The sequence below is a fragment of the Saccopteryx bilineata genome, chromosome X (assembly GCF_036850765.1).
Source record: "Saccopteryx bilineata isolate mSacBil1 chromosome X, mSacBil1_pri_phased_curated, whole genome shotgun sequence".
Taxonomy (NCBI): domain Eukaryota; kingdom Metazoa; phylum Chordata; class Mammalia; order Chiroptera; family Emballonuridae; genus Saccopteryx; species Saccopteryx bilineata.
The window spans coordinates 61315870-61336877 of record NC_089502.1 but is presented as its reverse complement, the minus strand read 5'-3'; the positions used below and the strand labels follow the sequence as shown (position 1 = coordinate 61336877).

Sequence of the window (21008 nt, the reverse complement as noted above, 5' to 3'; positions counted from 1 at the left end):
TGTATTTCCCTGAGCTATTTGAAACAGGGGAATGTATCATATGTGCTCTCCTCTTGGCAAAAGTAAAGGGCTTGGTGGTAAGGTAAATGAGGTAGTAGGGGGAATAGGGGGAAGAGTAATTGTAGAAAATGGGGCTGTGGACTAGGGCTGCAGAGGAGTGGGAGAGCAATATGTGACAGTCCGTTGTCACTGTCCCTACCGAGGGGAGGGGAGGACACAGAAGACCAGAGTTGGACCCTTAGCATGACAGAAGAGTGAGCGAGCCAGGGTGCACTCTCGACCAGCGAGCACGTGAGGCAGCCGGGTTCAGCTCCGTAGAGGGGACCAAGGAGGTGGCGCGAGCCCCGCCCCTTCCCCTCGCGGGCGCGGGCGCGAGACGCTGCGCGGCAGCAGCGGCGGGCGCGAGCGGCAGCTGTCAGGCCACGGAGGTCCAAGCTGCACTTGCTACCCCACTGAGGACAAGGAGACAGCGGGAGCAGTGACGGTGTCGCTGAGGAGCCGGGCTGCCGGCTCCCAGAGCGGACTGCCTGGCGCCCGAGGCTCTCTTCTGTCTCTGTCCCATTGTGTTGGGTAAGGTGCCTGTGCGTGGGCAGGGTGCGCGGCCAAAGGCCGGGACCCGAGAGGCCGGGAGGTGGGGACTTCGGGGGGAAACGGAGAAAGGGATGTCTAAGTCATTTCTGGGGCACTCGCATCTTGGGAAAGGGCCCTCTGCTCTGCAGGGGTCGGAGCTGGTGGCGGTGGAGGGGGGGGGGCGTTGCGGAGTAATCTAAGCAGCTGCCAGAGCCGTGCTAGGAGGCATAGGGTATCGTGGGGAGCGGGTGTGGCTCAATGCGCATGCGCCACGGCTGCTAGTTCTAAGAGCTGGGGGTGAGGTCAGAGGACCTGGGTCCAAGGCAGTTGAAACCCTGAGTGACATCTCTCTTTCTAGATCCCCAATGCTAACCGTGCTCCTTACTGTCTTAGACATGACAACATTCCCAATCTCTTAAGGAAGGTTCTACTCCCGGTACCCTGATCTCTTATCCAAAGCTTACCTGTCTCCACCCAGTCTACTTGGGAAGAAGTGGCCTGAGGACAGTGCCAAATTCTATCTACAATGCCTTCAGGCTCACAGCTGCAGAGCTGTAGTCTGAGGAATGAAAGGTTAAGGGTGAAATTCCACACTGGTCCCTTCTAGTTGCATATAGAATCTAAATATGTGCATAAACGTGGAAATAACATTCCAGTGGCATGACAGGTGTGGCGCTTGGACTCAATGCATGGATGTAGCTGGTTACTTGTTAGCTCAACAAAATGAACCCAGTGCGCACATCAGAGAGCTTCCCCGCTAAGAACGCCACCACCACCACCACCACCAAGCTTCAAGTTGTATTGGGAATAATCTACATTCCTTGAGGTAGAGGATCTAGCTCAAAGATTCGATCATTTTTTACTTGTACTGATTTTCACATAAACTAAAGGAGCCTCTCCCAGTTCTCCAATGCAGTATTAACAAACGTTGTGCCAGGAATCAACAGTGAGCTCAGTAGCCTCAACCTGTATGTCACCACAGGATAGGCTTTCCTCACAACTCCAACCATGGCGCCTCCCCTGAGCATTTTGCCTCCAGTGCCACTCTCATCTCCGGCCTAGCCCTCCCACGCTGCTCCTCCCCCACCCCCAGCCCTGCAGTACACAGCCCTCTCAAGACGTGCTCTCAATCCGCACTATGCATCTGAGCATCATTCTACCCATGGCAACAGAACTGATGTTGCCAATTTCCGTTTTTACCTCTCATCTCTCCATTATCGCACTAAAATGCACTATTTTCAAAGGTTTAACCTCTTTCTCGTCATTGTACTGCCTCCTCCCTCACCTCCACCCCCAGCCTCAATTAAATACAATCAGTTTAATAAGCCTGTGTGGGTGTCTGCACAACACATTCAGAAGGTTTCAAATATGTTGGAGAACAAAGAAAGCTGGCAAGTATCGGTTATGTGAATTCCTAATTCACCATAATGTCTGAAACTTAAACCAGAATTGGAAAAAAGATAGTGAATAAACTACCTTTAAAGAATGCTTGTTAATCTGTTTGGGGCAGTGAGATAGGAAAGGAGAATTGCCTTTCTAGGATAGTTGATCTGTTAAACCAGATCTTTCTCTGAATAGGACTAAAATCAGAATAAAAATTGTAGTCCAAATTCTAACCTGATGTGGGACCCATAAGGGATGTACAAGGGGTTTGACTTTCCTATTAAATGTATTTAGGTTTATCAAAGAGTTATTTTGCCTAATATATGTTATCTTCTTTCAAGGTTTGATTTACATTTAGCATATTCTAGGGGAGGAAATAATTGATTTGCTTTTATACTGTTCTAGTTCTTTTTTAAGTTAAGTATGTAGTAAAGATTAATATACTAATTTTCAAATGATGATAATGGTTAATGGCAGAGATGCCAGCAACCACTGAAAATATGAAGTGGAGACAATTATTGTCTTGTTTTTTATGGGAATGGAGAAATTTATATACTTATTTTTAAAATGTCAGGGGAGGGGTAGGTAAACTGAACTATTTACACTGACTTTCAACAGGTGGGATTCCTGTTAAGTCCCATTAGAAAGTGATGCAGATAACTTCTGCTCTTTAGTCACTTTATAAATAATAGTACTTGGATTTCATACAGAACTATGTGTCTGTGGTACCTTGGCATAAATTCAGAGGCATTAGTTCTGGGCACCTACCAAAAAAAAGTTCATTAATGAACAAATATTTATTGATTAGCCATATGGAGGACCCTTGTGCTGCATGTTGAAGGGACTTCAAAGTCATATACAAACAAGAGCCTTATTACCCAGGAATTTAAAATTTGGTTGTGGCCCTAGCCAGTTGGCTCAGTGTTGTGCATCAATCTGGCGTATGGATGTCCCGGGTTTGATTCCCTTTCAGGACACAAATGAGAAGCAACCTTTCTCCAGCATCAATAGCAGGATTGGACCAGAGCACCTTAAGGTCCCTCCAGTGCTGAGATTCTGTGGTAGATGCAGATGCTCAAAATTGTTGGGAGACAAGGCATTCTCAAATATGGAAGACAGAGAAAAAGAAGAATTCTATATTACCAGTGGCAGGCCCTTTATGAAAAGGGTTAACACCAAACCATAAGGCTCCCACCAGTGAATGAGAGGAGGTGGAGGAGCAAAAGGAACAAAAACCTCAAACCAAAATTTTAATAAGTGCTTAAAAATCTTTGCAGACTTTGTAAGTTATTCATTTCCCCCAAAATCCTATGAGTTAAGTAGGGCAAGCATTATCAGCTCTATTTTGAAAGATATTGAAACACAGCAAGATTAAGTGACCTGTCCAAGTTCATAAAATGATGAATGAGAAAGCAGCAATGAAGACTTATTTCCTGATTGCTGCCAGCCCAGTACACTTGACACTGAACTGCATTGCTTTATAGAGCCTATGTAACCAGAAGTTATGTGTGCACAAAGCCAAATAGGGAAAGCACAAGCAACTGCAGCATTATCTCAGATAGTTATTAATACTTCATCATTATTCCTGGAGCTGAGTATTTTGTTTCCATAAGTACTCAGTCCTTGACCTGTCATTTGATGTATCCACAGCTGGGAAAGTAGAGTTAGTGAGTCATTAAATGATATGAACACCTGTTTGCTAAAAACTTAAGGAAGCTTATTTGGCATGAGCCCTTAATACTATGAGTGTTGTGCCAAGTTTGCACTTTCTTCTGTTACTTTTTTGAGTAAGAGTTCAAGAGTTCTGTTCTGTAAAGTTATCCTAAAGACCAGTATTAAAAATAAAAAAGTATACTAACACTGGTTTCATTGCCACTTAAAGATGTTTGTTACTTGAACGGGTGCCAAAGACAGCAGTTTGAGAGTGGAATTTTTAAAAAAATAAAAGAGGACAAAAATAAAGAATTGTTGGAAACTTGAGAATTCTTTAGAATAGATATAGACCAAGAAGTGGAATAGCCTATCCACTTTAGAGACATTATTTAAATTCATAACTACTAATTTACATCTCTAATAACTCCTCTATTATATGCTTCATCTACATTTGAAAAAAATAATAAAATTATTAAGCAGGAGATTTGTTAAAAGCTTCTTTATTCCTCACTAAGAAAACACTCAACAAATCTAGAGTTGTTTTTTGTTTTAGATCAATAGTCTTGGTCCTGGTTAAATAAGACTCTTGCGATAATTAACTAAAATGTTAATTATGAAGTTGTGTTTCAATTTAATAAAACCAGCTAAATATTAAAACTTGTGTTCAAGGCAGATGATCAAAATTAATGAGTAAAATAATTAGCAAAGAGAATATATTGTAAACAGGGAATCCCCACACGTAACTTTTTCTTCTCTCATCTTGTCGAGTCAAATGCAGAGATAAATTCAAGGCAAATTGGTGAGTGCACTAGGAAGTTCTTGAAGATGGGAACACTGTAGATATAAAGGGAAGAAGTTTCATCTCTGACATAGAATACCATTATATATTAGATTCCTCTTTGCTTTCCTTTTCCTAAATATCGTCTATTGTGAATATCTCCGATTCCTTGATTTATTTTGAATGAAGAGTTCAATGGAGAGACAATATAAAACTTTCAAAATCATATAAAGTACACTCAAGTTAGGGCAAGTTAAAGTTTTTGCAGTAAAATTATTTTTTACATGTTAAGCATTTATAACATTTTAAACTCAAGTATATTTATGAAAAGCATTCTCTGTATGTAAAGTAAGGGCAGCTCATTCTTTTTCTGACTTGAGTATATTCTTTGTTTCATTGTAGATTTAAAATGTAATGTTTCCCAATTTGATTTTTAGAATCCTGAAAAAAGAAAAATAGAACATCAAGAAAAAGACAAGATTGTGACAAAGACCCAACTGGGTAGGTTTATGTTTTATATTCAATAGGCCATATAGTCTATTGAATATCCTGAAAATGTGTGTTTAAAAAATATATGGTTAGTACACATGCACATCAACATAATTTTAAGGACTACTGAGATGTTTGTGTTTTTTTTTTTAATTACATTTCAAATGTATGTGCCTCCAGAAACTTTTTTGTATGTGCTGGTTTGATTAATGATTAGTTTTGCTCTCTTTGGGTCTCTTAATACCCAATTAACATTATCATTGTTGTGTTCCCACAATGGAGCTAGTGTGAAATTACTTAACAGATTCTAGTACAAGGCAGTTGCTCAGTAAACAATTAATCTTTTTGGCCCTGGCCGATTGGCTCAGTAGTAGAGTGTCGGCCAGCGTGTGGAAGTCCTGAGTTCAATTCCCAGCCAAGGCATACAGGATAGGCACTCATATGCTTCTCCACCTTTCCCCCTCTCCCTTCTCTTTATATCTCTCTTCCTCTCCCTCAGCCTAGGCTCCATTGGAGCAAAGCTGTCCCGGGCACTGAGGAAGGCTCCATGGCCTCCGCCTCAGGTGCTAGAATGGCTCCAGTTGCAATGGAGCAACACCTCAGATGGCAGCGCATCACCCTCTATTAGGCATGCCAGGTGGATCCTGGTTGGGCGCATGTAGGAGTCTGTCTCTCTGCCTCCCCACTTCTCACTTCAGAAAAATACAAAACAAAAACAAAAAAAATAATATTTTACCTTTTTATCTTAAGATCCATTCTAGGTATTTCATGTATAGGCATGTTATGGAGATAACAAAAAGGTTCAGTATAATTATTAATGCTTTTGAGTTTATTGTAGGTTTCTTTAGTGCTAGTATGGAATTAGAAGCCAAATCTAAAAATTAATAAGCTATTCAAGATATTCTTCCTGAATGATAGCTGTTATATTGGTACCAGTCAACTGTCATCAACTTCACTCTATTGTTCCATGAAGAAAAGATTATGGAAGATCCTTTCATTGTGAGGGTATCTATATTGATGCAAGTATCATGAAGTAAATGCCAGAAAAAAACTTGACCTTTTTCTCTTTCCAAGTTTGGTCTAATTCTAGCCCAATCCTCTACTAACAGAATTTGAGCTTATGTAGCCTTCTCTCCTCAGTAATGTGTGGGTTCATCAGGAACAGACTACAAACCCCGAATCAATTTTAGACTATTTGCATCTTGTTTGGAACTGTCCAAGCCAGAAGCTAATATGGTTACACATTTGAGTTGGCATCCCTGTTCTAGGCTCTCTCATCTAAGAAAGAATAGGGTCAGAGCTGAACCAAATTGCAGCACCATCTGCTAGTCTACTTACCCATGGCATTCAGCCACTTTCCTGGCACAAGCAACAGATCTCAGAAAAACAAGACCTATTTTCTCTCTCATGCAAAAATAAAAAGAGTTTTATTTTTTTCTGTTGTACTATATCATGTTAATGAGCATGAATCAAGAAAAGCTAAATTAGAAGGCCTCATAATTCAGAGAAATTTATTATGAAGTTGATTTTCACTTCAAGTTTAATTGTTTTTCCTCCTATTTTTTATTTTATTTCCAGGTTCTCTTGGTTATAAACTTCTCCCCATCTGGTGCTGCAACAATGAGTGGTAAATCCCTGCTCTTGAAAGTCATTCTCTTGGGTGATGGTGGAGTTGGTAAAAGCTCACTTATGAACCGTTATGTAACCAATAAATTTGACTCCCAGGCTTTTCACACCATAGGGGTAGAGTTCTTAAATCGCGATCTGGAGGTAGATGGACGTTTTGTAACTCTCCAGATCTGGGATACTGCAGGGCAGGAACGTTTCAAGAGCCTTAGGACACCCTTCTACAGGGGAGCAGATTGCTGCCTCTTGACCTTCAGCGTGGATGACCGGCAGAGCTTTGAGAACCTTGGTAACTGGCAGAAAGAATTCATCTACTATGCAGATGTGAAAGACCCTGAGCACTTCCCCTTTGTAGTTCTGGGTAACAAGGTAGACAAAGAGGATAGGCAAGTGACTATTGAGGAGGCACAAGCCTGGTGCATGGAGAATGGTAATTACCCTTATCTAGAAACAAGTGCCAAAGATGATACTAATGTGACAGTGGCCTTTGAAGAAGCTGTCAGGCAGGTGTTGGCAGTAGAGGAACAGTTGGAGCATTGCATGTTAAGTCACACTATTGACTTGAACAGTGGCTCCAAAGCAGAATCTTCATGCTGTTAAAAGTAAGAAGCCTTTTAAAAGTGTACCCCAAATTGTTCAGTCAGTAGTGTAAGAGTAACCGTGCCCTTCTCAGGGTGCACACACAAAAAAGAAAGGGTTGTAATTGTTAATTAAAGCCTTTCAAACTGAAGTTGTAGAGTAATTTTTTAAAATGCGCTTTACCAAGTCAAGTGTATTTTGCCTAATTTCTGCTATTTCTTTCTTGTGTGCAACAGGACACTTCAGAAAGATTTAGTCCTGAAAGATTTCAGTATTTTCCAATCACAGTTTAAACTTAGAACACAGCTGCATGAAGGAATTAAAGAGCTATAGCTATTCCTTAAAGTGTTCCATTAATCAACTAATAAATGTCACCACTGACTCTTGCCAAGCAGTTTCTGACATGTCTGCCAAAGGGGGAGAGGGGAGGCATTGTACTCTGACCTGTATTATAATAAAAATAGTAATGCAAACAAGGATTCCAAAGCTGGAATTATAAAGAGGTTGTAATGATTAAGAATGCAAAAGTATGATGATATACACTGCCTTGTTTAAATCCTTATATATGCTTTGCTCTCATTTGAGCTTTCCAAAAAAATACCATCTCAATAAGAGATTCACTAATGACACTAAAAATTTATTATACTTCTTGTGTTTGAAGTAACAGGGTATTAGGGAACAGATTATGCTTAAATATGCCAACCACCCTTGCAAATAAATGGTTGGTCTGCTTTTACTTCGTAAGTCTACTTTTGCTATACAGGGATGTTGCTTCTCTGACAACCTCTTATCAATTTAGCAATGTTGTTTGGTATGTGGCTTTGGATGCAACGCTCTCTGCTCATAATTTTGATGGTCTTTTGGTACACCATGATGTGCTCTCAGAGAAACCTTCAGAGAAGATTGAGGGATGATGGGCTTTTTCTCACAAGGTTCCTTAACTCCAATATTTATTATATAAGAAGAAACTGATTTTTTTGGTATGTTGTACTGTATGTTCAGTGGGCCAAATTAAGACATTGAAAGTGACAAGAGAGCAGACTTTAAGCCAGTATCAGAATGAATTTCTCATAATTAGAGTTGTCCAACAGCAGAATGGACTGCCTTAATAATGAACTCCCTTCCAAAAAAAAATTCAAATAGATGCTGGATGACCATCTGTTAAAATACCATAAAAAGGATTTCTGTACTGACTGGATGCTTGGTTTAAGGTCCCTTCCAGCTCTAAGTTCTATAAACCTATAAGCAACAAACTACATTTCAGTGCCATGTTACAGATATATGTATCTTAAGATAATGGCTAAGACTAAGGAGAGGGACTTTTAAAATGCTTAAAGTAATCTGGGATCAGCATTTAACACCAATGACTTAGCTCTGTCTTTTGCTTATGTACTGTGGCAGGAAAAATTCTTGAGATCTGAATAATAATTATGTGCCCTGATATAAACACCTTAAAGATACTATATTAAAATGCAAAAGTAGTTTGTCAAAATTTGATTACTATGACTGTCAGCTATCTATATGCAGTCTAGTTCCTGTTGGTTGACCTGTTTGTCTTTCATAGCTTTCAATCTTTAGTTTTAAAACAACTATGATAAAAATAGTGACCCAAATTAGTGAGGAACAGTTATAAATGACCCCCAAAAGGGACCTGGGCCAGGAAAAGGGTAGGAGCTTTCACAAGAACACAGCCTAGAACTCTCCATTGTAGCCACATATGAAATCAACCTTATATATGCGACCCTTTGTGCTTTAAGAGCTCTGGGACTTTTTGGCCACATAGACAAGCTGAAGACGGTATTTCAACTCACTCATACTCAATATTTCCAATTTAAATATAGTCCTGACCCCATTGTCCAACTAACTTTTATGCTTGAAGTCAAAGACAGAACTGGGATAACTACAGCTCGTAAATATTGGTTCCTATTCTGCCTATGCCTATAGCCAGCCACACTGGTTTCCAAATTCTATGATTATTTTGCTACAATCACGTTAGAGTGAAAATCTGATGTCAGAGTTATTAAATACTAATTGTTTTAAAGTGCATGAGACCAGGGGCCTCTCCTTCTACTTGCACTCTGCTTATAATAGTTTCTATTTGTAGATCTCAGGCCTTCATTAAGACCTCCATCCACTCACAAAACCAGAATGGCATGTGCTCATTTAAGTTTAAAAAAAATTACATAGGTAACCCATTCATAAGCCTCCTGGTCATCCAAGACAAGTGTTAACATTATTGGCAAGTCAACTGAAGCCCCTTTCTTCTTAGTCATGCCAATATTTTTTTTCTGCCAAATCACTACACGATATCTAAATGAAAGCACTTAACATTAAGTGACAAAAACAGTGGCATTTTGGTGAGAAACATTTAGTGGGATGTTGATGTACAATTTGAGTAAGATTAAAAAACACCAAAGGCTGAGATCTGTGAGCACCAAGAACTGTGCATAAAGGCTTAGAAATCGTATACCCTACATATTTTCAGTAGATTTTTTTTCATGAACACTAGATTTTTAAAATAAGATATTTCTAGTAGAAACTATACTGTTTTTCCCAACAGTCGTCAATTAAAACATCATATAAAATATTTCTTTTGTTTATTTTCATGTATTGTACTGATATTCAGGGGGCCTCAGATTCCATATGTTTTCAGTGGATTGATAATTTTCAGGTTAATTTGTGCCTGTCTCAGACAACTCTACTTTACCCTGAGGTATTCCACAATCCTCTTGTTGCAGGTGCTGCTAAAAAGTCAAAATTGTGTATCAGATATTTTGTTTCAATTGTAAAAAGTCATCTGTGTTAAAGTAAATAAAAAGTGCTTTTGGAATAATCAGAATACAGTGTTTATGTTTCTTCTTCTTCTTCCTCTTCTTCTTCTTCTTCTTCTTCTTCTCTTTCTCTCTCTCTCTCTCTCTCTCTCTCTCTCTCTTTGAGTAACTGGTGGGTGTGACAGACAGTACTTAACAATCAAGTCACTCTTGCAGGCTGCACTGCATGTCGCCTTTAGATCAATTTTTCACATGGCACTCCAAGTAGCTACTACCTAGTGATCAGACAGACACTCTTCTACTGATTGGGAAAAAAACTTAAAAATTAAAGTGGGGAGGTTTCTTTTATTTTATGCCATTTTTTAATGTATGAAGAATATTGGGACTAGAAATTGCACCTTAACTCTCCACTTTATATCTTCATTATAATTTAAAACAAATGTTAAAACATCATCGAATATAAACAAAATATACATTTTCCCTTAATTTTTTTGACTGGCATGCTGTCCTGATGTAAAGGAACATGAAAATATAGGTGGAATAAATCAGAAAACAAAGGATAATTTTGTAAAATTTTTTGTTCTCTTGCTTCCACATATTGGACTCTAAAGATCAACACTGAATGAACTGAATATATATGGTGAAAACTTTTAAATTCAATTCTCTCTGCAGCACATGACTTCATTACATTCATTTCATGTCTCGGATTTAGCCATCTTCTTTCCTCCCTCTACTTTTGCCTGTTGGAACTTTGGGAAGTTGAAATCATAGGAGAAAGGACATATATTTTTTTTTTTTTGCCATGCGTACTGCTTCCGTCACTGAGATGAATCATTTAATAATTGTTGAGGCCCTGGCTGGGTAGCTCAGTTGGTTAGAGCATTGTTCCAATAGAGCAAGGTTGCAGTTCGATTCCCAGTCAGGACACATACAAGAATCAACCAATGAATGCATAAATAGTGAAATAACAAATTGATGTTTCTCTCTCTCTCTCTCTCTCTCTCTCTCTCTCTCTCTCCCCCTTCTGCTATCGCTCTAAAATAAATCAATAAAAAATTATCAGACCCTGCTTCAAATATAGCAACAAAAGTATTTTTTATTATATAATGATATGCCTCTTAGTTTATAGATGATCATAAAATTATAAGCCTCTTCAATTAGGATTTGCTTATCCAAACCTGATATTTTGAAAGTGGAAAAGTAGAGTATAGGAGATACAAAATGGCAGTAGAATAAGTGGAACTACACTTACCTTTTCCCAAGACCAAACTGAAATTACAGTTAAATTAAAAAACAATTATTCTGAATAACCAACTGAAGAGTAGCTGAAGAGAAATCTTCTAACCAAGGATTTACAGAAGAAGCCACATTGAGACTGGTAGAAAGGGCAAAGATGCAGGAAAAGGGCTGGCCCCACTCCCATGGTGGGCAGCTGAAGTTCTGGAGGGATATCTCAGCTGCAAGGAATTCTCTTGCGAATTATGGGGTCTAAACCCCAAGCCAGGCTCCCCAGCCCAAAACAGCAGAGCTAGGAAGAGGCACCCACATAACTGTGGGCTGTGAAAAGCAACAGGGTTTCTGTCAGGTAGAGACAGCAGTACACTAGAGACACAGGCAGCCTCTTTGAGGGCCAATGCACTTACTTTCATTCACAGCCACTCACCCTGGACTCTGGTGGAGAGCAGGCAGGGAGGACTGGAGTTGCATAAGGAAAGTCTGGGGTTTGTGGCTCTGCTGAGGAAACTCAAGGGACAACCACCAGGATCCCTGTGTTGAGTTATTTTCTCATACTGCAGACACCATAATTCTTGAGTGGAGCACTTCCTTCTTTGTAGTATCAGCATATGAGAAAGCAATAGCCTCACTCTCTGAACTCCTTCCTGCCACACCTTGTGAAATTAATGCCTTGCTGAGGAGTCAGCAATTTTGACCAGGGTATGTAGGTCTAGGCAGCCTCAGAGGCTGTCAGTGACTAAGTGGTGTGGCTTTGGAACAGGAGTCATTTTCCCCACTTTCAGTGAACCTGACTGGCATTTTTCCCTTACAAGAGACACTAGAACCACCTTCTTTGCAGCTTCTGGAAGACCCCTTTGGCAGCCCCAGAGGCCCCAGCTACTTGACATTTAGTGGCTCTACCCTGCCAAGATCAGGACAAAATATGTGACAGACTATGTTGTATGGCTCTGGGACAAGGTCCACCACCCTCATCTTCCCTGAAGCCTGGTCAGTACTGCCCCTTCATAGGAGATTCACTAACTCCATCCTCCTGACTCCCAACAAGCCCACCCTCTGAACTAAGGCCCCTTCCAGCAAAATCTGAGACAGACTGAGTTGTTTAGCTCTACAGCAGGACCCATTTTTTCCTCACATGCCTGACCAGAGCAGAGCTCTGCTTTCATATGGCCAAATCTTGGTCTGTTTGGGCCTGATAAATTCTGCTGGCTTCACTCTGAAGATTCCCTCATACCCTGTCCCACCACAAAGGTGTGAGAGCACCTAACAGGTGACAGGTAGACTTTGTAGACCCAAGGACATTTGCTGAGTGGCCTTAGACCCAGCACTTGCACCAAGTTTGAACATGTATCAATCTGGTGAACACGACTCACTCTTACTTGGTGACACACTGTGAACCTACCTCATGCAACTTGAGTACAGACAGAGGATTCTTCAGTGGCTGAACTTAATAGACAACATGCAGGCAGAGGCAGGCACAAGCAGATCTTAGGGAACCTTGGGACTTTTGCTGACCTGTCCCCAAGTCCACTGCTAGTAAAAGTTTGTCTTGGTGTACCACTTGGTCCTTCCTGTGTGCACTTAAGACCAGCAGAGGCAGCCATAAACTGTGGGTTGCTTGAAGCTCCAAGCAAGTTGTGCAGGACCAGCCACAGGCAGTGTCACACATTGGGCTGCAACAGAGTCCCACTCAAGAAATCCAGAATGAATATACCTAGTGGCCAATGTCATACAACATCAGAGAAGGGTCCAATAAGCTTCACAACTGGCATATCCAAAAAGAGATCTTGGAATACACCAAACCCTGCTGAGGTAAATTTTGCTTCATGTGATCAGCACCTGCACAGTAGCTCTCATGCTATGGTTAAGGTTGAGCCTCACAGTCAGCCAGCTTAAAGATTTACCACCTGCACAAATAAGCCAATAAAAATCAAGACTCAGTTACAATAGAAGGACCTACATAACTCACACAAGAGGCATTCTTGGAACTTCTAGCTCAGGTGATCAAGTATACTGCACCACTGGACGCCTCATAGGACATCTATTATATAAAACCATCCCATGAAAACTAAGAGTCATAGCAGATCTATTTAATACATAGTAACAAACACAAAGAGAGAGTCAAAATGGGGAGACAAAGAAACAGGTCCCAAATGAAAGAAAAGGGAAATCTCCATAAAATGTGCTAAATGAAATGGAAGAAATAAATTTATCAGACATAGAGTTCAAAGTAGTGAATATAAGGATGCTCACCAGCATGAAAAAGGACTTAGAAGCCATAAAAAAAAAAAGACCAGTCAGAAATGAAGAATACACTGGAAGGAATAAACAGTAAGTTGGAGGAAGCAGGGGACTGAATCAGCAACTTGGAAGACAAAGTAGAAAAAAAAACCCCACCAACTCACAGCAGCAAAAAGAAAAAAAAATTTTAAATAAAGATAGCTTAATGGACTTTTGGGACAACATGAAACATAACAACATCTGCGTCCTAGGGGTACTAGAAGAAGACATAGAGCAAGAGATTGAGACATATTTGAAGAAATAATGACCAAAACCTTCCTTAACCCGGTGAAGGAAGAAGACATACAAGTTCAGAAAATGCAGAATCCCAAACAAGATGAACCCAAAGAGGTCCATAGCCAGACACATTATAATTAAAACAACAAAGGTCACAGACAAAGTGATAACTTTAAAAGCTGCATGAGAAATACAGTTAGTTTCCTACAAGGAAGTTCACTTAAGACTGTCTGGTGATTTCTCAACAAAAGCATTTCAGGCCAGAAGGGATTGGCATGAAATATTAAAAGTGATGGAAAATAAGAACCTATAACTAAGATTACTTTCCCAGCAAGTTTATTATTTAAAATTGAAGGAGAATTAAAGAACTTCTCAGACAAGAAAAATGTAAAGAAATTTGTTACCACCAAACCAGTGTTACAAAAAAAGCTAAAAAATTTGCTTTATAAACAAGAAAAAGAGGAAGAAGGGGGGAGGAGAACAAAAAAAACCCCAAAGAAACATAGTCAAAACAAAAAAGTCAACAAATACGTACTTAACAATAATCACTTTAAATGTAAATGGCTTAAACGCTCCAATCAAAACACATACTGTAGCTGAATGAGTAAGAATGCAAGACCCATGTATATGCTGTCTACAAAAGATCCATCTCAGAAAAGAAAAGATACAACAGACTAAAAGTGAAGGGATGGTAAAAGATATTTCATGCAAATGGAAGGGGAAAAAAGCTGGGTAGCTAACATATCTAAAAAGTAGACTTTAAAACAAAGATTATAGAAAAAACTAAGAGGGATACTAAGTAATGATGAAGAGAACAATCCAACAAGAGAATATAATATAACCCTTGTAAACATTTATGCAAGCAATATTGGAGCACCAAAGTATGTAAAGCAAATTTTGATACACATAGAGGGAAGATGGACAGTAATATGGTCATAACATTGGATTTTAACACCCCATTCAAAATGGATATAACTATTCCAGACAGAAAATCAACAAGAATACGGTGGCCTTAAATTACATACTAGATCAGATGGATCAAATAGATATCTTCAGTGTATTTCATCTCAAAGCAGCAGAATATACATTTGTTTCATGTGCACGTGGAACATTTGCTAGGATAAACCACATGTTAAGACACAAAATAAGTCTAAAACTTAAGAAGACTAAAATCATATCAAGTATCTTCTCTGGTAACAATAGTATGGAACTAGATATCAATCTCAAGGAAAAAACTGAAAAACATACAAACACATAGAGACTTAATGACATCTTACTAAACAATGAATGGATTAACAATGATATCAAGGAAAAAATCAGAAGATAACTTGAAACAAATTAAAATGAGAACATAACAATTTAAAATCAATGGGACACAGCAAAGGCAGTCCTGAGAGAAAGATCCTAGCATAAGAGGTCTATCTCTTGGCCTCCTTGCCTCTCAATAGGAAAGATCTCAAGTAAGCCATCTGAGTTTACACTTAGAGGAACCTGAAAAATAAAACAAAAATCAGATTCTAAAGTGGTTAGAAAGAAAAGAAATAATGATGATCGGAACAGGAAAAAAATGAAATAGAGTCTAAAAAAAAAATACGAAAGATCAAGGAAACCAAGATCTGGTTCTTTGAAATGATGAACAAGATTGACAAACCTTTAATCATATTCACCAAGAAAAAAAGAAAGAGTACTCAAATAAATAAAATGAAATAATGAAAGAGGAGAAGTAACAATTGACACCAAAGAAATATAAAAGATTGTGTAAGAAAACATTACAGGCAACAGTATGTCAACAAATTGAAAAATCTAGAAGATATGAATAAATTACAAGAAACATACAGTTTTCCAAAACTGAATCAGGAAAAATTAGAGAATCTGAATGGAAACATTACAACTAGTGAAATTGAAACAGTAATCAAAAAACTCTCGGCAAAGGAAAGTCCTGGGCCAGATGGTTTCATAGGTGAATTTTATAAAACATACAAGAAGAACTAACGCCTATCCTTTTCAAACTATTCCAAAAACTTCAAGAGAAGGAAAGACTCACAAACTCATTTTATGAGGCCAGCATTATCCTAATTCCAAAATCAGATAAAGACACTACAAAAAAAAATTTTTAAGTCATTATCTTTAGTGAACATAGATGGTAAAATCCTTAGCAAAATATTAGCATACCAGATCCAGCAATACATTAAAAAGATCATGCTACATGATCAAGAGGGATTTATTCCAGGGATACAGTATTGGCACAATATTTACAAATCAATAAACATGATATGTCACATCAACAGAATGAAGGAAAAAATCACATGAATATATTAATAGATACAGAAAAAGTATTTGATAAAGTCCAGCACCCATTTATAATTAGGCCCTTGCTGGTTGGCTCAGTGTTATAGTGTCAGTCCATTATGCAGAAGTCCTGGGTTCAACTCCCGGTCTTCCCCCTTCTCTTTCTCTCTCTCTCTCTCTCTCTCTCTCTTCCTTCCCTGCAACCATGGCTCAAATGGTTTGAGAAAGTTTGCCCTGGGCACTGAAGATGGCTTGGTTGCCAAACAATGGAGAAGCAGCCCAAGATGAGCAGAACATCACCCAGTAGGGGGATTGCTGTGTGGATCTCGGTACAGGTGCATATGATAGTCTGTGTCTCTATCTCCTTGCCTCTCAATAAAAAAAGAAATATCCAGCACTCATTTATAATTAAGAAAAAACTCTCAGCAAAATGGGAATAGAGGGAACATATCTCAATGTAATAAAGGCCATATATGAAAAACACAGTCAATATCACTCTCAGGTCAGAATAATGACAATGTGAAAGATACTCCTAATCTATTCCCTGCAAATTTCAAAAACTTGAACAACTATAATGCAGCAAAGGAACCCCAGCTGGGCCCACAGGTGCACCTGAAATATCCTCTCACCAAATGGACAAAAGGTGGAATGGAGTGAAAAAGGGAGTGGAAGATAAAACACATTCATGGTGGGCTTTGGAGAAGAAAGGAGATAAACCTGGAGTGACTGGGTTTTGTTTTGTTTTTTTTCTCTGCTAGACTATGTGGAGGAGGGAAGCTCAGGCTCTCTGGATTTCGTCTCAGGGGTACAGAGAGGAAAACTTGGAGTTACTGAGTCTTCTTCTGCCAGGAGGAGCAGTGAGATAGGGGGGTACAGGGGGAGATAAACTAAAGTGTCCAGAGCACGAGGTCACAGCCAGTGTTCCCACAGTCTGCCTATAGCCCACACAAGAAGAGTCAGAGAAAGCTGCAATGCAGCCCACCAGCCTCCCAGATCCCATCTCCCTCACCTTACAGTACAGACAGTAGCAGAGACAAACCCCACAGCTAGCTCTCCAGAGCCACTCTCTCCCCTGAAGAACAGAAGTGTTCTATATCTGGTCCCCAGGCCTGTTGAGACATGGGAAGGAGCACCTGGAAACCTGAGATCACCATTGTCAGAGCCATAAAGCAATAAAGCTGAAGCCATAAAACCCTCACAACATGTCCCACTCACCAATGTGACTGTAGCCCTGCTGACATCATTGTGACAGCAACATCTCAGCGGTAGACAAACCAGGAACTTCACAGAGCTAAAAGTTGTAATACAGCAACACCTACTGGAAGAAACCTCTTGAAATCAAATTTTATTTTTCCTTTTTATCTTTTTTTTTATTTTTTTTCCTTCTTATACTTTTTTCTCTTTTGAATTTCATCTTTAAATTTTATATTTTTATTCTTATTTTGTGTTGTTCTGTTTTTGATTTTTTTCTTTTGTTCTATTTTTCTGTGCTTTTTCTTCTTGTCATAATATTTTAGATTTTTGTGCTTTTATTGTATTTTTTAATTTTCATTTTTTAGTTGTTTTTTTTTGTTAGGCGTCTTAACAATACAACTCTCAAATGCTGTCAAAGATGAAGAAATACCATGGACATACAAGACAGAGATGTAGTTCAGAAAGAAAATAAAAAATCTCCAGAAAAAAATCTCAATCACATGGAAACCTTGGAGATAAATGATAAAGAATTAAAAATTGAAGTTCTGAAAATACTCAATGAAATGCAAAATGACATGAATGGGAAACTTAATGAGCTCAGAAAACAAATTAGTGAACAAAACAAATACTTCACCAAAAAGATTGAAACTTTAAAAACAGAGATACTACAAGAGAGAGACTCATGAATTTAAAAAACAGAGAGTTCTACAAGAGACTCCAGCAGAAAGAGCAATATAAGAATAATGGGTATATCCACTCACCAAATGGACTAAAGGTAGGAGGGAGTGAAAGAGAGAGTGGAATATAAAACACATTCATGGTGGGTATATCAGAAGGAGAGAGGGAGAAGGGAATGAAGAGCTTATTCAAATAAATAATTAATTAGAATTTTCCAAGACTATGGAAAGAGTTAGAGCCTCAAATCCAAGAAGCAAACACAATGTTGAGTTACCACAACCCAAACAGATCTACTTTAAGAAACATCATATTAAAATTGTCAAAAATCAATGACAAAGGAAGAATCCTCAAGGCAGCTAGGGAAAAGAAGAACAACATACAAAGGAAAGCCCATTAGGTTATCATCAGACTTCTCAGCAGAAACTCTTCAAGTCAGAAGCAAGTGGACCCAAATATTCAAAATGTTGAAAGAGAGGAATTACTAGCCAAGAATACTATATCCATCAAAGTTATCCTTTAACTATGAAGAAGAAATAAAAACATTACAGATATATAGAAACTGATGGAATTTATTAACAGTAAACACCCAATACAGGAAATACTCAAGGGGATTATTCAAATAGATACAAAGAACAAAACAAAGCAAAATGTCAAGTAAAAATCCAACAAGGTCAGAATAAAAACAAAAATAATCTGTGACAACAATAACATAAAAGGTGAGAGGATAAAGATCTGCAGTGACAAAGGAGGATGGAGTGCAGAAGCACTCATAAGACAAAGGACTCTTTTATATATGAACTTTTTTTTCATAACCTAATGATAACCACCCATGAAAAAGCCACCACTGAAACACACAGCTTAAAAAAAGAAGAAGAAGAAACAGTAGAAAAAAGTATGGAACACCACCAAAAAATACAACTGACAGAAACACAGAAGAAAAGAACCAAACAAGACAGAGCTACCAGAAAACAAAACAAAATGACTATAGTAAATCCACAAGTGTCAATAATTACCCAAAATGTAAATGTACTGAACTCACCAATAAAGAGTCACAGAATAGCAGATTAGATCAAAAAGCAAAATCTAACCATATTCTGCCTTCACAAGACACATCTAAACTTCAAGGACAAAAGTAGATTCAAAGTGAAAGGTTGGAAAATGATTCTCCAAGCAAATAATATCCAAAGAAAAGCAAGTGCAGCTGTACCCAAATCTGACAATGCTGACTTCAAGAAACAAAAGTAACCAGATACAAAGATTAACATTTCATAATGATAAAGGAGACATTGTATCAAGAAGACATAACACTTCTTAATATATATGCACCAAACCAGGAGCACCAAAATATATAACACATCTATTAACTAATCTAAAAATAGAAGCAAACAAAAACACGATCATACTTGGAGATTTTAACACACCATTGACAACTTTAGATAGATCATCCAAAAAGAAAATCAATACAGAAATATCGACCTTAAATGACACTCTGGACCAAATGGACATAATAGACACTTATATGACATTTCATTCCAAAACATCAAATTTTGCCTTCTTCTCCAGTGTGCATGGAATATTCTCAAGGATAGACCATATGTCGGGCCACAAAACTAATATCAACAAATTCAAGAAGATTGAAATTATCCCAAGCATATTTTCTGACCATACGGCTTTGAAATTAGAATTCAACTGTAAAAAGGAAGTAAAGAAACCCACAAAAACATAAAAGTTAAACAATGTACTTCTAAAAAATGACTGAGTCAAAGAAGATATAAAAGCAGAGATCAAAAGATATATACAGACAAATGAAAATGACAACATGCCATATCAAAATTTCTGGGATTCGGCAAGAGCAGTGATAAGAGGAAAGTTTATATCCTTACAGGCTTATATCAAGAAACAAGAGAGATCCCAAGTATACAACCTAAAGGAACTAAGAAAAGAAGAACAACGGCAACACAAAGTCAGGAGAAGAAAGAAAATAGTAAAAACTGAACCAGAACTAAATAAAATAGAGAACAAAATAACCATAGAAAAAATTAACAAAACAAAGTGTTCTTTGAAAAGATCGATAAAATCAACAAACCATTGGCTAGACACACTAAGGAAAAAAGAGAAAGGGCTCATAGCAACAAAATCCAAAATGAAAGAGGAGAAATTACCAGACATCATAGATATATAAAAGATCATAGTAGAATATTATGAAAGATTATATGCCACAAAATTCAACAACCTAGAGGAAATGGATAAATTCCTAGAACTATACAGTCTTCCTAGACTGAGTCACGAAGAAGTGGGAAACCTATAAAGACCTATAAGCAGGGAGGAAATAAACAACTATCAAAAACCTCTCCCAAACCAAAAGTTCAGGACCAGATGGCTACACTGGTGAATTCTACCAAACATTCAAAGAAGATTTGGTACCTATCCTTCTCAAAGTCTTCCAAAAATTAGTAGTAGAAGAAATACTTGCCAACATGTTTTATGAAGCCAACATAACCTATATATCAAAACCTGGCAAGGACAACACAAACAAAGAAAACTACAGACCAATATCTCTAATGAATACAGATGCAAAAATCCCAAACAAAACTATCAAATCGAATACAACAACACATTAAAAAAATAATACATCATGATCTAGTGGGATTCATTCCAGGAGCACGAGGATGGTTCAACACACTGAAATTGATCAACATAATACTCCACATCAACAAAACAAAGAACAAAAATCATATAATCTTATCAATGGATGCAGAAATGGCATTTGATAAGATACAACATCCTTTTATGTTTAAAACACTCAATAAAATCACAATAGAAGGAAAGTACCTCAACATAATAATGGCCATATATAACAAACCATCAGTTAATATACTAAGTGGTGAAAAAAATGAAGGTTTTTCTTTTAAAATCAGGAATAAGAGAGGGCTGCCCACTTTCTTCACTCTTATCCAACATAAGTCTGAAATTTTAACCAGAGCAATCAGGCAAAAGAAAGAAATAAAATACATCTTTATCAGGAAAGACTTAAAGTGATCACTTTTAGCAGATGACATGATTCTGTATATAGAAATCCCCAAAGACTCTATCAAAAAATGATTAGAAAAAATAAACCAATATAGTAAAGTTGCAAGATGCAAAATCAATATACAAAAGTCCACTGTTTTGTCTGACCTGTGGTGGCGCAGTGGATAAAGTGTTGACCTGGAATGCCGAGGTTGCCAGATCGAAACCCTGGCTTCCCT

The 21008-nt window shown here is 38.1% G+C and overlaps 1 protein-coding gene across 1 annotated transcript; it reads left to right on the top strand.

The window, feature by feature from the left end:
* Positions 1-415: 415 nt before the first annotated feature.
* On the top strand, positions 416-9917 carry RAB9B (RAB9B, member RAS oncogene family). The gene is made up of 3 exons (XM_066250170.1): positions 416-570; positions 4822-4885; positions 6452-9917. The coding sequence occupies exon 3, from the start codon at positions 6494-6496 to the stop codon at positions 7097-7099; it is 606 nt and encodes a 201-aa protein (XP_066106267.1). The 5' UTR covers positions 416-570; positions 4822-4885; positions 6452-6493; the 3' UTR covers positions 7100-9917.
* The last annotated feature ends 11091 nt before the right edge of the window (positions 9918-21008 follow it).